Consider the following 14,899-nt stretch of genomic DNA (forward strand, 5'->3'; position numbering starts at 1 on the left):
TCTGCTTCGCAGTGAGAAACGGCCCCTTTGCAATGAAACGGCACCTGGGAGAGCTGCTTGGCACCTCCCTGGCCCGGCCCCGGCCGGCTACCCGGCAGCCCGGAGGCGAACGGGGCAAGCACGGATGAGGAAACCCACGAACGCTCTGGCAGCACCTTTGATTTGCCAGTGGTTAACGGGGCAGCATTACAACTGCACAACTCCTGCACTGGCAATTTAGGACTTTGGAGTCAAAAAGCTTTTTATTTTTTTTTCTCCCGTAGATTCTCAAGTATGTTGCTTAATTTTTAATAAACTCCGCTAACTCCCGCTAATTATCACACAGCTCATTTAACTTGGAGGCTTTCCTTCCTGTAGACTGAAGACTGAGAACAGAGCAGATGGCTCAAATATCATTGGTTTCTTAAATGTCCTTTCTACCCGCTACTGCATCCCTGTTCCAGCAGACACCAGGGTGTACGATTGCACAGCGCTTTGGGCTCGTTACGCACCCCCCTATCCTTGCACCTGCAGAAGAGTGGGAAGCGCAAACAGCTAATTAATCCGTCTGATCCAAGGCAGAATTTGGTACCCAGAGGTGCAAAGTGTTCACCTTCGCTGTTTTGCAAGGATGAAGTTTGCTTCAGGAAAGGAGGAGCTAAAAAAGGCATGCTCTGGGGGGCAGCCTGCCTTGGCAAAGGGGTTTGGCTGCAAGCGCTGGCTCTCCTGGGCCGTTCCAGCATATCCAGGAAATCCTGGAGGCGGATGATAAGTCTTGCCATTTTTCTTTTCACCCCTCTTCCATCTGCACTTGCTGGATTAGTGGATGGGTTCCCGAAAGGCTGGGGTTAACCTGCTTTAATCAAAAACTGCATTCTGGAGCCAGGGCTGCTCCTGCCCTCCAGCAAAGGCTTCGACCTCGAGGCAGAGACCTAGACCCCGCGTCCGGCCCCAAACACGGAGTCGCCACGTCTCCAACTTGCAAGACGTCAGGACAGTGGGTAACACATAAGAGGAAACCTCTTGAAGCAAACTAAGGATTTAAAATCTTTGCTCCCCGTAGGACAAAACCCTTTGGCTTTTTTGAAAAATTCAGCCAGAGGCAGCAGGAAAGAGCTTTTGCAGTTTTCCCCTTTGAATACTCAGCTGTGGAAAAGACTTCAAAACGCATCTTATTCAGCCTAACCAGATCCTGCCCCTACTCAGTGCTGGATATTTTTCCATTTCTCCCCTGTTCCTGGGAGTTAAGTGAACCCATCAGCACCCCTAACCTGCCTGTTGCCGTCCTGCAAAACCTGCAGCAACTCACCCGTTTTCACCCCTCATTTACAACAGTACTGATTTTTGGCATGAATTATTTAAAGCACAGACAGGAGCAGAACCGTCTGCGCTCGCGCTTCACACCTGGACAACAAATAAAAACACACTGCCACCTTCCCTCCGCCTCCACGATTTTCCAACGCAAATTGCAGCAGCGCTTTGGACGTCGGTGGGGGGGGGGGGGGGGGGAAGGACGCGTCGGAATGAGGCGGGACAAGGTGTCGCAGCGCTCGCCCCAGCCTCGCGCGGCCCATCGAGCTCTGCAACGCGGCGCTGGGCTGCGCCGCCGGCTCGGGCCCCCGCTCGGCTCCTGGGGCACGGAGCTCCGGGCTGCACCTCGGGAAGCTGCTCGCGCGCGCACATCCGCGCGGCCTGAAACCGATCTGCTGACTGATCCGCTCGGAGGCTTTTCTCCAGACTTACTTCATCAGCTCGGGGTCTTCTTTATCATCTTTTGTCGGGGTTATCTTGATTCCGCTTTTCTTGGCACGAGGGCAGCCTGACAGACTGTGTTTAAAAAGAGAAGAAAGGGCTGTCTCACTGGCAGAATTACTGCATTTTATATTCCCCCGCTCCAGTCATCTTTCCCTTGAATTTAGCACAATGTTTTGATCTCGCTCGTTTTGCAGCTTCACATCACGAGGAGAAGTCAGGAGGAAAAAAAAAATATATTTGAGCGAGATGGACAGTAATTAATGGTGTCTAGATAAGAAGATATCTGCTAACAGCCTGTGATGTTTAATGGAATTGTTGAAACCGAAGGCTTAGATCTCCTCTATTAATGTTCTAAAGTGATAATAGAAGTCATAAATAGGTAGCATTATTAACAGGAACATTGCATCAGCTAAAATCTGACCCTTTGTCTTTTATTCTACTGAAGGGAGCTTCTAATCAGATGCTGAAAACATCAAAAAAAAAAAAGTCAGATTAAAGAGATGAAAATAGGCTTCGGTTGTCAGTAACATTAATGTTTTATTCAGAACTTTACAACTCTGCCCACTGCAGAGAAAAAAAATAGAAAGAGACTATGGGAAGAAATAATTTAAAGGAAGATCTTACCTTCTATGCGATGCATAATTTCCTGTTATGTGACCAGAACCATCACAACCAGGAGTAGGGCACCTGCAGAAGAAAGGGAGGCTCCGATTAGCCCAGGGATGAATATGGTGGATCGGAGCACTAGGATAGCTTATTTCAAAGAAAAATCTAGGGATCAGCAACACAAAAGCTTCTTTCTTATAGTCCCCTCTCCCTCGCCACAATATTCTGTAAGAATAACGTCCAGCCCGTAATGCCCACAGTACAAAAGTCGTTGTGCTGCGAGAGGTCGGTGCCGGCAGCGGGAGGAGACGGGGTGTCCCGGAGCACGGCCCCGGGCAGCTCCCCGAGAGCAGAGAGCCCGGGGCCCGACGGCACCTGAGCACCACCGCTCCCAGGCTCACTGCAGGGATGGCTCCCAGGATGCAAAGAAAGGAGGCGGAAGAAGACGTCCCAGAGAGTGTCCGTTTTCCTGAGAAAAGTGTAAGGAGCGAGCAGTTACCACTTGACTGCATGAGAGTGTAGACAAAAAAAAAAATCAGAAAAATACCCTGCAGCCTTGGAGAACTGGTCCATCCAGCTTTCTCCTCCTGGGATCACCTAGGCCAAGGCCAAAGAAGCCCATCAGAAGTTTATAGCTCAGATCTGTCTACCATGGTGGGAGGCTGAATTCACTGAGGACAAACACACCATCCCAGTTGCAGGAGGGTCCCAAACCAGCTGCTTCCTCTAATAGCCAGTGATGAGAGGATGATGAGGATGAGAGGAAAAAAAGGAGTCAAAAGAAAAGCTCTTGGATGGGGTCAATGAGTTATGCTCTCCAGGCAACATGCACCGCTCTAGGAAGGATCCCCAAAAGCCAGTGAGTACGGACTAAAAAAGCTCTGGGAAATATGAAGCGAGCAGGGAAGAGAAGTAGGCAACCAAGACATGGCTATCTCAGAAGTGCCAGGAAGATGCATGGTGTGGAGACAGGCAGCCTGAGGGACTGAGCCCATCTATTTGCAACAGAGCAGGTACAGAAATAGTCAGAGCACAGCAAGCGCTCGTGAGTGCAAAGAAATTGCTATGTCTTTTCAGCAATTCCTCTAGAAGGTCAGAACATGCAAAGCTTTCTCTTAGTGCAGACAAGAAGGGGACTGGCTTTTACGAAGAGCAGAGAAGCATCTTGCCACAAGTTACAGAGTAGGTCAGTGGCAGAACAGGACCCCTGTGCCCTGGCTGGTTGTGCCATGGCTCCTCCCTAGGCTGAAAGGATCTCAGCCAAATGGTATTTCAGTTAATCTCGGTCTGCTGAGGTCTTCAATACTGTGGATAAGAGACCTGAGTGTTTCTCCATGGGGGGAGAAAACCACTTCCCACAAGGTTCTAGGTTGGAAGTCACCAGGTCCTTTCACATAATGTACCAGGAGTTTTTATGTTTCAGTGAAAAATCTCCCCCGCCCTCCTCAGCCTCTTCCCGTTACAAAGGAATCTTTGAAGATACATTTGTGATCATGGGTTTGAAGGTAAGCATCCAGCGCTCGAAGACATGAATGAAATTAAAGCACAGAAGAACACTTCTGTGATCACATAAAACAGCACAAAAGCTAGCACAGGCTCCAAACATTTTCAAGCAAGAAAGAAGATAATGGTGCGAGTTAAGCGCTGCATCATTAAGGCCACAGCAGTGGGAAAGGTGATGGAATATGAAGTACGACGAGCATAAAGATCTGCTCCGAATGCTGTAGGTGACATGCAGACATAAAAGTTGTCATGGGGACAAGGAAAAGAGGCGAGAAGTCCCAGGCGGGGATGTGCATGCCAGCCTGCCAATTAGCTAGCGTTGTTTTGAGTCAAGTGTTTAGGATCCAGGGAGGGAAAAATCCACGCTGCCTCGGTAGGATGAGTGGGAGAGGGTCGGTTTTTATGGGTGCTGAGCGTGAGACACCGCACAGCTCCCTGAGCGGAGCTTCACCTGACCGTACCACGATCGCATCGGCACGACCGTGGCCGCTCCACGTGCCCAGTGCAGCCCAGCTGCAAGCTGCAGATTGCCTTCCCGGGGGAATTTTGCTGTGCCTCTGCTTTCTCAATCCCCGTTTTTAAAGCCACTAGTGCTTGATACCGTTGGTTGTTTGGCTGCAGCAGAACGGGGATCGTTGTTTAAAAGCCCAGTATCTCCAGGACACCTCAGTAAACTGATAGGCAACCGTGTAGCAGATGTGCGTGCAGCCTCCACGGCCAGCATATTCGGGGAAAGCAATATGCAAATTTTCCCACACTCAGAAAAAATCTGGTGCCTGACCTAGAGTGTCAAGGTTCATTTAACGCTGCAGATCATCCATTCAGATGAGCATCTTTGGCTAAGATGATAGCACACTGGGCAGCGCAAACCAGTTTTCCAGCAGGAAAACCCTGGAGTTGGATTGCTACTGGAGAGACTCTGGTTGTTTGTCAGGATTGATCAGGAAAGCCCCTGCCAAAAGAGAGGGAAAGGGCTTGGTTTTCACCACAGGATGGTGGTAACAGAAGGAAACCAGCTGGACAAATGGGAGGGAGTCCATAAATCAGAAAAGAAAGCGTATTTGGGGCAGAGGGATCCTGAGCTCTTTGGAGAACTCCTCAAAACTTAAAGGAAAGTTTGATCAAAAATAAGGAATTGAAATAGATGAGATACTTTGCCATTTTGTCTTTCTTCCTCTTTCTTGCTAGATAAAGCAAAGACTGAACGATTTTTTGGAGATGTTACAAAACATGTGAACCTAAGCAATCATGAAAACCATGTTCAGGAGTCATCACACGTCCCTAACAGAGGGGAGAGGTAAATCTGAACCTCCTGCAACAGCTCCTCCGGGAAGGGATGCAGCTAATAACTGAGGACCACCTCAGGGGAGGGCAGAAAGAGCCCACAGGATGGGACAGCAGGGACACATGCTGGTCCCCAAAAGACGCCTGGGAGACTAAGTAAGGAGCAACGCTCAGCCTGCCCAGTCCCAGGGGAGCAAATACGCACAGGTCCAGCAGAGATGAACTGAAATGCAGCAGTGTGATGGGCCACGGCAGAGACAGATCTAGCAGAACGTTGATGAGGTGCAAATCCTCTGTATCGTTTAGAAAATACAGGTTTAGGAGACTCCTGTGTGTTTGTGGCATTTGGCTGTTACACACTGCTAAATTAGCAAGCAAAACTATTGCTTTGTTGTAGCTTCGGGATGGGATGAAACTACGAAAACACTAACATCTAATTCCTTTTGCCTTTCAGTACTTTTAAAGAGGTGAAAGAAGTGATTTGATTTTTATTTTTAATTATCTGGAGACAAATCATTCTGACAGAGACATTTTATTGGATGTTCTAGCCTGGAGCTATTTTTTTTATATCAGGGATATTAACCCCTGAAATAGGATTTATAATAGAAATGCTGACATAGCCTTATCTGAAGTTGTGGAAAAGATATGACTACGGTGTCTGCAAGATCCCTGAATCCTATTCCCTTCCTCTCTAACTATGCTGTCATCCTTACCAGGATATAAAAACAAAACAATATTTGGGAAATAGAATTAAAAAGCTTTGTTTTGTCCACAATTCTCCAATTCGATATATGATTTTGATAAATAGTGCTAACATCAAATGCCTGAAGGCTTCAGGGGAACCTGTCAGGTTTGGACGCCCTGAACATCAAACTCTCTGAGTGACTCTGTCTCAGAAATAACTCTATTTTTTCTCCTGACCCGTACTGAAAACGGACACTGGGGCTGACAGCTTTTAATATCTTTAGTACTAATTGTATGATCACTTGGCTATTCTTCAGGCTGCTGGAGAAACACCAGTTCAGCAAAGCTCTCTCTTAAGAGGTGCTTTTAAAATATATATTGGCTATAATGCACATTAAGTATACTTAGCACTAATCATGCATGTCCTTTCTGTCCACCGGAATATGCTATTAATATCGACTAATCCAACTTCCTTTTGTTCCTCTGTGGTACGGAGCGGGCTTCCTGGCACGGCCACCCGCAGCAGCGGTGGAACGGCGAGCAGTGCCGGGGGCGCGTGGCCTCTGGACCGTCCTAAGGACCCTGGGGGCTTACTGACCCCCCTCCACTGAGCAAAGAGGCTGATGCTACAATTTATCCTTAGCACAGCTCCAAGCATGGCCAGTTGCATCTCTGTTTTCTGCAAACATTCTTCCCATACGCTACTCGCCAGCACGGTTTTGCTTAAGCTTGTGCCTCAGCCAGCGCCAGCTGCTCCTGCGAAGGCAGCTTTGGTATCGCAGGAGGTGCGAAGGTTCAGTATTCACCCCTCGAGGGAGCAGTATTTCCTGCGGTTGGGAGGAGAGAAAGAGGGCTCAGAGTATGTGTGCGCCAGCACAATTTCAGCCCCCAAAGAAATGCATCTCCGAAACGCAGTTTTTCTCGCATGAAGGGACTCAGTTGCCCTCCTGCAGCTCTTTGTGGGTTGGCGGTGGGAGACTGGAGATGCAGGCTGGAGTCTGAGCCTCTCCACGGACACACTCAGGCAAATCCCTTCATCTTCCTCTCCTCCTCCCTCCCTTTCCTCTCCTTAGGACATACAGCTTTTTATGATAAGCCTTTGCAATGCAAAGCCCCCCTACGAGGTTTTATTCTCAGTAGAGGCCTCTTCAGTTGTACGTATGGTTATGAATAACTTAGCGTCCAAATAATCCTAAAATTGGATTCAGCAAAGCAAGAAGCTAAGAGGAGAATCAGCCCTGAAAGACGGGCTGGCTCCATGGAGGAGATGTTGCAAACAAATTCACAACTAGCTCTCCCTAAAGATTTGGGTTGGGTTTTGAGTGGAGAAGTATCCCTGCTAAGTGTCTCCACCTATTTTAAATACAATATCTACTAAGTCTTTCCTTAGGGGAAGGCACATAAGAGAACATTGGGGAAATTCTCTCGCGAGGAATAAATCCGCTACTGAAAACGAGGCGGCTTTGGGAAGAAGTCAGCAAAGCTGCGAACGCGATTCAGAGGAGCAGATTTGAATGAAAGTTTTGAGACCGGATTCCCCCGTTCGGGAGCGGAGATGGAAACAAAGAAGCCGCGAGCGCCTCCGAGCCGCTTAGCGCCGGTTAATTGACTCGGACTCAAACGTGCCTGTTTGCAGCTGCTGAGGATCCGGCCCCGCGGATCATTGTTTGCTCTTTCTCTCGCTTTCATTCCCCCGCAAATCAAACTCCTATTGAAATGAATAGAAATCTCTGTCACTGGATCCTGAACAGCCCCTAAAATTTAGCATATAATTAGCATACCAGGTTCTCCAAAAGAGTTGGCTTCTTTCTGCTGTGTCCTGGTGGTATTTTCCCAGCTGTGCCTCTATGCAATAATAAAGCGTGTGCCTTTCTCTGGGTTTTGTATTATTTGATGGCCACACAAAAACGTTGAATGAAAAGGGTTATGTCGCAAACTAGGTAGCAAGAGCTTGGGAAAAGACTCCAAATGGAAAAGAAAATAGCGTATTTCTGTAGTGCCCCCAAGAAAGCCTGCCAGGAGTTCAGGTCAATTCTGACTAGCTCTGTGAGCCCTGTCCCCAAAACGAGCCTTCCCAAGCACTCGTATTTGCACGTGAGCCTCTTCCCAGCGTGACAGTGGGAGACCGGACTCTCCACCAGAACTCATCGCTGGTGGATTTTGATCATCTTTTTGAATGGAGAGGGGAAGGGATGAAAAAGCAAAAGCACAGCATGAGGAGAGGGGGGGCAGGGAGGGGAAGAGAGAAAAAGGGAGAGGGGAAAGAAAAAAAAGGGGGGAGTTCCAAGTTGAGCGCAAACATACTTGAGGTCAGCAGAGTGGGCAGCCATGAGGTTTCTGAGGCTCTTGTCAGCAAGAGGACAACCAGAAAGGCTGAAAGAGAAGAGATGGAATATCTGGATAAGCAAAAAAAAAAAAAAAAAAAAAAAGGGGGGGGGGTAGGGGGAGAAGGAGGAAAAAGAAAAAGGGCTGGGGAGTGGGGAAGGGGAACAGAAGTAGGGAGGAAACAGAACGAAACGATCCACATGGTCAAAAAAATACTCTAAAAAAAAAGTTGTCTTTAGAGTCAGAAAGAAAGGTCGACCAACCTGCGGTGAGAGGCATAGTTTCCCGTGATGTGTCCGCTGCCGTCACAGCCTGGCGTAGGGCAACTGAGCAACGACAACAACAACAACAACAAGGGTAAGTGCTGGAAGGAAATGAATTCATCCAAGACCTATGTCTGTGCAAAACCAGCTGAGGTTTCCTGGGGTCTGCCCGGGGGATCACCCTGCTCGGAGCTGGCCCCGGCCCAGGGACAAGCCTCCGTCTCCTCTATCTCCCTACCCACTTCAACCACCACCTCAGCAGCTGTTTGTATGTTTGCATGCAGATAAACTAGATGTTTCCATTCCAGCCTCCTTTCTTTCCTTTTTTGTTCCCAAAAAATCACAACAAGTCTCCGTAAAGAAGAAATTTGTAGCAAAATGTGAAAAAATATTCAGTTGTTTGGTTTGCTTGGTGACAGTGGAAGATTTGAAACAGTCTGCTGGATGGCATGAACAAAGAGTCAAATTTACTGCCTGGGTGTTGCCAGTCCAGATGATATTTTGCAATATTAAAGCTCTGGCTGTTGGAATCAGGTTATTCCCTGAAAGCCTCAGTTTTCAGCTTTCTGAAAAGACTTTTTTCAGCTCTCATAGCTGCAAAGAAAAGATTGAAAATGCTATTCACTCCAATAGGAAATAAAAGGAACCTCTGGCTCTAGTGCCTTGGGGCTCCTAGATTGAGGACACTCAAACCTGGCTGCATCCCTGACTGATGGCTCAATCTGGCTGCCTTTCATACCCATCCCTCTCCCCTGACTTCCTAAGAGATTACATGGGCAACAGAAAAAGGCATCAGAACTTCATAGTGCCCAGGTATTAAAATCATCCATCTCATGCATGAGCAGGTAAAGTCCTTGGCCAGCATCACCCTACCTGCCCCATGGCCAAGGACAAATGGGAGATAGCAGGTTTGTCCTGGGACACACAGGGAGGCTGGTGCCAGCCTGGCCCAACAGGATGAGACTCTGGAATGGCTTTTCCCTGAGAGCTGGTATCTGGCTTTGGTCAGCACAAGGAGCTGCAAAGGCAGCTGTGCGAGTTGAGCACTTGTGAAACACAAGAGATGGAGAATGGGCATGGGACCACGCTGGGCATGTCTGTATCCCCAAAATAAGGAAAGGTAACCCCCATCAATACGTAGTGCACAGGAACCAGATGGTTTTTGGGGATAAGACCGGAAAACTAGCTCATAGTTTGTGCAGTTGGTGGTCTTGGGGATCCTGTTTCTGCTGTTGTCCCTCTGGTTGTCCCTCTGCATTACGGGACAAGGAGCACATGCAAAGGTTATGGCAAAGAAAATACCCCCAAGTCCCTTTCATGGTCCTAACATCTGCCCAAAAGCAGTGAACCCTGCAACAAGTGCTGGCATGAGGATGTTCGTGTAGTGGTAATATATAGCTACGTGGTACACACTCTTGTACAGGTTGGAAGGCTACAAGACAGTAGAGGTGAGAAGCATCTTCACAGGTATTGCCTTTGGTACCCAGAAAAGGCTCAAGGACTACACTTGGACATGGAGAATCAAATATACGCAGTGTATAGACAAATATACAATCTGCTCTTGAGTTAACTTCAGTATAGTCACTGGGTCAGAAAGGATCAAGGAGGCTAAATGGAGAAAGAAGACTCAGGGCTGCCCACACCACCATTTATTTCCAGTGATGTTTCCACTTAGAAATTTTTTCTACCTTCATAATACTATTAAAGCACAAAAGGACTTCAGGGCTTTACCTCAGAAATTGCTACTCACATCACCGCTGGATTAAAAAAAAAAGGGGGGGGGGGAAGCCTTTAGAGCTCTGTGTAAGGCATTAATATGTGTCTTGCTCATTTAGGGAAGATACTGTTCCTGCTCTTATTTGCCCCCATGGATCTCTTCCCTGACTATTTACACAGCTCCCTCAGCCTCCCACTTGTGTAGCCAAATAATGAGCCAAGTAGTATAAGGTGGGGGAAATGAAGCCCGTCAGCTCTTTCTTATTTAACATGCAGAAAGGTAAGATGTACAGGAAAGAGGCTTAAGCACAGCAGATGGGAAAGGAGACCTCCTACCACAACTTCAAAACTGATCCTGACCTCCCTTTAATTCTGAGCCAGATCCAAGCAGCAACATTTGGGTCAGGCTCTAAATATTAACCACTAGGTTGTGGAATCAGCGAGGATAAGGAATGACACCTTATCTTATAGAAAAGTTCTGGGGTCTATTTCTGCCCCCCCTTCTCCCCCCCCAAATTCATGAATGCATAGGTGTGAGCTTCGCTAAGGTCTCTCTCCAATTTAAAATGCAACACAACAGCAATCTCACTGTAGCCATAGCGCTCACAGCCATCATTTTATGGTCTCTGCAGTTTCGTGGTGATGGAACTCAGTGCTCTACATTTAATAGCCAACAAGCCCTGCCTTACCAGTGACTTCATGGTCTGTGGTTCAACATCTCCACTGAGAAGGCACTGAGTTCCCTTGAGTCTATTGGCTGCAAAGAACCAACCATGTCTCGTATGTGAAGGGGCAGAAAATTGGACAGACTCCCACCACTGTCAGAAGAACTCTTGCAGGAAAACACAAAGGAAAATGAACCTTGCAAAGATGTTTCCATGGCCACTTCCGTGAATCCGAGAGTTCCACAGAAAGTTCTCTTCATCAGGACAGAATTTCAAGAAGGCCATATGGGAATATACTCTGCCTTAATGATCTGAAGTTGTCAGAGGGTGGAAGTTTCTCTTTAAGCTTTCATTTGAAGTGCTCACATGAAATGACACCAGCACAGTAAGAAACATGGCTAAACTAACTTTTAAAGTGTATTTATTTCTGTCAAATTCCATCTTCTACCTACCTGGCTGTCCTGAGGATTTTGTGCATTTTGGAGAAAAAGACAAGAAGGCAGCACTTACGTGAGCAGTTCTTTCTTGATGTCCTTGGAGAGGAATTTGAGCTTGAAGTTGGTTAAAGTAACTTCCCCTGGGTATTTTCGTTCTTCAAAGTTTTCCTCCGACACTTCTTGCTCGTCAGCTTCCGAGGAGGCAAAAGAATGAGCTGCAGGCTCTGACTGCAAGAAAACAGCCAGAAAAAGTGGATGCAGTGGTGTTCATTGCTGCTGTGATTTCTTTGTTTTATAGGAGAAGAAACACATAAAACAAACCTGTATAGGGACTGGGATTTTCACCTGGGCTTCCCAGGTCTTGTAGGGATAGGGATCAGCGTGATTCCCCTCGTACCCTCCACCTTGCCCTATGGGCCCCTGCATTGCATTGCTCCCTGTGCCTGGAGCTGCACCCAGGCAAGGAGTAGCGGCTAGATTATTGCACCTTCAAGGTGGCACCTTGTGCTAATGGCACAAGGGGTCGTATCTGCTAATGGCAGATATAAACCATCCTAGGGATCAGCATCAGAAGCACCACTAATGCAAATGAGTTGAAAGAATACATAGTGAAGGAAGCACTGTAGGCGCAAAACCATAGAAGTGTGAGATTCTTCCCTGGCAGGAGCACCCCAGTGAGGCCAAGAGCACCTGCCAGCCGGGTGGGGCAATGTTCACCCTCAGGAAGGTTCTGGCTCTGCCTGGTTGTGTGCAGCTGAGTCTGGTAGCACTGAAGCCAAAGCTAACAGTACTTCTCTCCTAGGCTCAAAGGGTAAAGTAGGATGCTTGGGTAAAACAAGACAGCTGTGCAAGCACGCACGGTGTTCAGAACCCCATGAAGTGTTAGCTGAATAGCTAAAGTTGTCACTCACCTCTTCTGGCTCCTCTTCCCGCTGACGATTTGGTTTAGTGTAGTCAATGGGTCCATCCCATTCATCCTGGCGGGAGGTCTGGCTGGATTGAGGGGAGGTCATGGTGCTGCTCGTGGCACTGGTGCTGTTTTGGCGCTGGGACACATCTGGGGACTTCATGCTGGGACTACTGCTGCAGCTGCTGCTGCTGGGAAAGGCGCTCTCCCGCTTGCGGTGCTTGTTCATACTCAAGTCCAAAGTCCCATTTTCATCCACCTCAATGTCCATGGACTGAAAGTTTGGAAAAAGGCCCAAAGTTAGCCACTGCTAGCAATTCCCTAAAGGGATTTTGACCCTATTTGTCTTTTGCAGTGCAGGGGGCAAGCCATTCACATCCTTTCTTCTCTGCAGTCAGTTAGAAGGAACTGAATAGTAAGGGATACTTTTTCATAAATATTTTCAGAAATAATTTCAGAAACAGGCTACACAAACATATGACTGTGCTAAAAGCAACCTAGGAGTTTGACTCCATTGTCTAAACACATCTAGTGACATCTATGATGCCCCAGGTCATCCAAGATACCCACTCAAGACTGGGGGTGCAACACAGGACCTCTGGAAAACTGGTGCTCTTCTAAAAAAAATAGCTAGAGGTCAGCCTGGACACACAAGGCCATCTCAAACAGCATCGGATATCTACCAGTGAGCAATTAAATCCAGCCCTGAGAATCTACTTGGAAATTATGCTTGTCTCAGATGGGTAATTTGAGCCCTGCTGCGTCTCCATAACTTGCTCATAGCCAAGAATACCTCCCTCAAACAGTGTGTGTCACTCGTGGCATTTTAGGAGTGAAAGGGTTCAATCCCTTCTGCTCACTCTGAGAAGTCTCTGCATTTCCTCTCCATTTGTAGGATCAAAATGAGAGGCACGAAAAAAAACGAAAGTGTTCCTTGCATGCAAAACTTGAAGTATTAACACACTATTTTCTACATCAAAATTAACCAGCAGCTCTGCTGCAGATCCGAAGAGCCTGTCCCAGCCGGCTCCTCTCTGTTCTAGCACCAGGGGTCAAGCGCACCCTGAGCATGGACGTGCTGGGCTCACCTTGCTGGGAGCCTCTTGCTGCTTCGTACTGAGATTTTCAGGCATTTCCCAGCAGCGGGTGGAGAGGTTTAAGATGGCAGTGGCAGCCATGTGCGCAGCCTCGGCGTCGTGGGAGTAGTCGAAGCCTGTAGAGGAAGATGAAGTGCTCTTCACGTAACTGCTGGAGGGGCTGTGGCTGGGGGAAGAGGCCTTTGGAAAAGGTTTGGCTGGAATAAAAAGAAGAAGGAACAACACAAGGCTAATGTATAACTGGCACAAGTAGCGATCAGACATTAAGTCAGTCTGACACAGCTAACATATTAGCAGTTTCAGTGGCAACCGGTATTTATTACAAATCCATTTATTGCTAGGGATGTGCAATGGTAGCAGTGCTGGCTGCAGCCAGGAACTTGTGCAAAAGTCTCTTGATGTGGAAAGTTAATTCATTAACTGAGCCATCTTCTTCATTAAAACTCTCTCTCACTGGAAGATTTCAAAGGAGAAAGCTTAGAGAAGCTTCCTGGCTCTTCCCATGTTCTCCATATGTTCATAACTTATCCGCAGAACTGACTTAGAGGGAGGTTTCTTGTGTCACATATGAAGACTTGTAATTTAAAAAATTATATTAATAGTAGAACATGGCCAGGAAATATGAGCTTCTGATGATGACACCAGTGAAATATGGATGTTCTGACAGCTGTCATACCACTTAAATATAGCTGAATAATAGGAGTTATTACACAGCCGCCTGCGATCCCTACGCTGCGCTATTCATTATCAGGTATCGTAGCCCAGAGCACCGCGGTGCTGGAGATGCGATGTTCCCTCCACACCTATGAAACAAAAGGGAGTCGGTGAGACTCAGTATTTCTCAGGGTTAATCCCCAATAAACTTGGCCTTGTCTCGAAACTGGACCCATTTAGAAGGGCCCTGAGGCACGTGGAGTCCCTCGGAAGTCGGTAGCTTCACTGGGCACGGACAGGATCATCTCATCTCACACACATCAGAGGGCCGGGGGCTGTATTCCGAGCTGATCAGCAACATCTTCGAATTCTTAATTCGTTTCACTACACCCTTATTTAGGGAAAACTTCCACCCCCTTCAGTGGGAGTCTTGCCCAAGGAAGACAGGTAAGGTTTGGCCCGATGTTTGTAAAGCAGCCAGACAACCTTGGTTGGTGTTGCAACAGAGTAAAATGGCTTTATTATTACCATTATGAACTCGAAATATAAGACACTATAAAACGCTAATCTTCTTGAGAACTGCTTTCTTCCTCATTGTGCGCGTATATAATGCATATTGACGTTAATGGGAGTTATGCACACACATGCAGGGGAATATAAATCCCCCTGGATGAAGATCTCTTTAAAATAAGTTCTCAGTGAAAGGAACAGATTTGTCTGCTATGATTGGCAATCATATTCATCTTGTCGCTTTGATTAACTCATTGGAGGCTTGCCCAAATGGTTATTCTTGTGTATTACTGCTTGTTTTCAAGTCTGGTTTAATCCATGTCTTTTTGGTGGGTGTGGGTATTTGCGAACCCAACCTGACAATATCCAGGATCATGAGATGCCAATTTCAATTTCACACTATAGACTCAGCGATGCTTTTCCATTTCATAAGTATTTCTACCACTAATAGACTCGCAATCAGCAAATTAGTAAAATAAGTGATGAGAAAAAATAGAAAGGATTATCCTAGTGG

General features: G+C 47.3%; 1 protein-coding gene across 1 annotated transcript in view; it reads right to left on the reverse strand.

Annotated features, from left to right (window-relative positions):
* MYT1 (myelin transcription factor 1) overlaps positions 1-14,899 on the reverse strand; it is a 36,031-nt gene that overhangs the window by 6,629 nt on the left and 14,503 nt on the right. The window contains exons 9-15 of the mRNA XM_062588945.1: positions 13,213-13,337; positions 12,129-12,398; positions 11,291-11,445; positions 8,400-8,462; positions 8,116-8,184; positions 2,359-2,421; positions 1,723-1,806 (exon numbers count right to left, since the gene is read on the reverse strand). Of these exons, the coding sequence (XP_062444929.1) occupies positions 1,723-1,806; positions 2,359-2,421; positions 8,116-8,184; positions 8,400-8,462; positions 11,291-11,445; positions 12,129-12,398; positions 13,213-13,337 (829 nt within the window). The remainder of the gene's footprint in view (positions 1-1,722; positions 1,807-2,358; positions 2,422-8,115; positions 8,185-8,399; positions 8,463-11,290; positions 11,446-12,128; positions 12,399-13,212; positions 13,338-14,899) is intronic.

This window comes from Rhea pennata, chromosome 16 (genome assembly GCF_028389875.1).
Source record: "Rhea pennata isolate bPtePen1 chromosome 16, bPtePen1.pri, whole genome shotgun sequence".
NCBI lineage: Eukaryota > Metazoa > Chordata > Aves > Rheiformes > Rheidae > Rhea > Rhea pennata.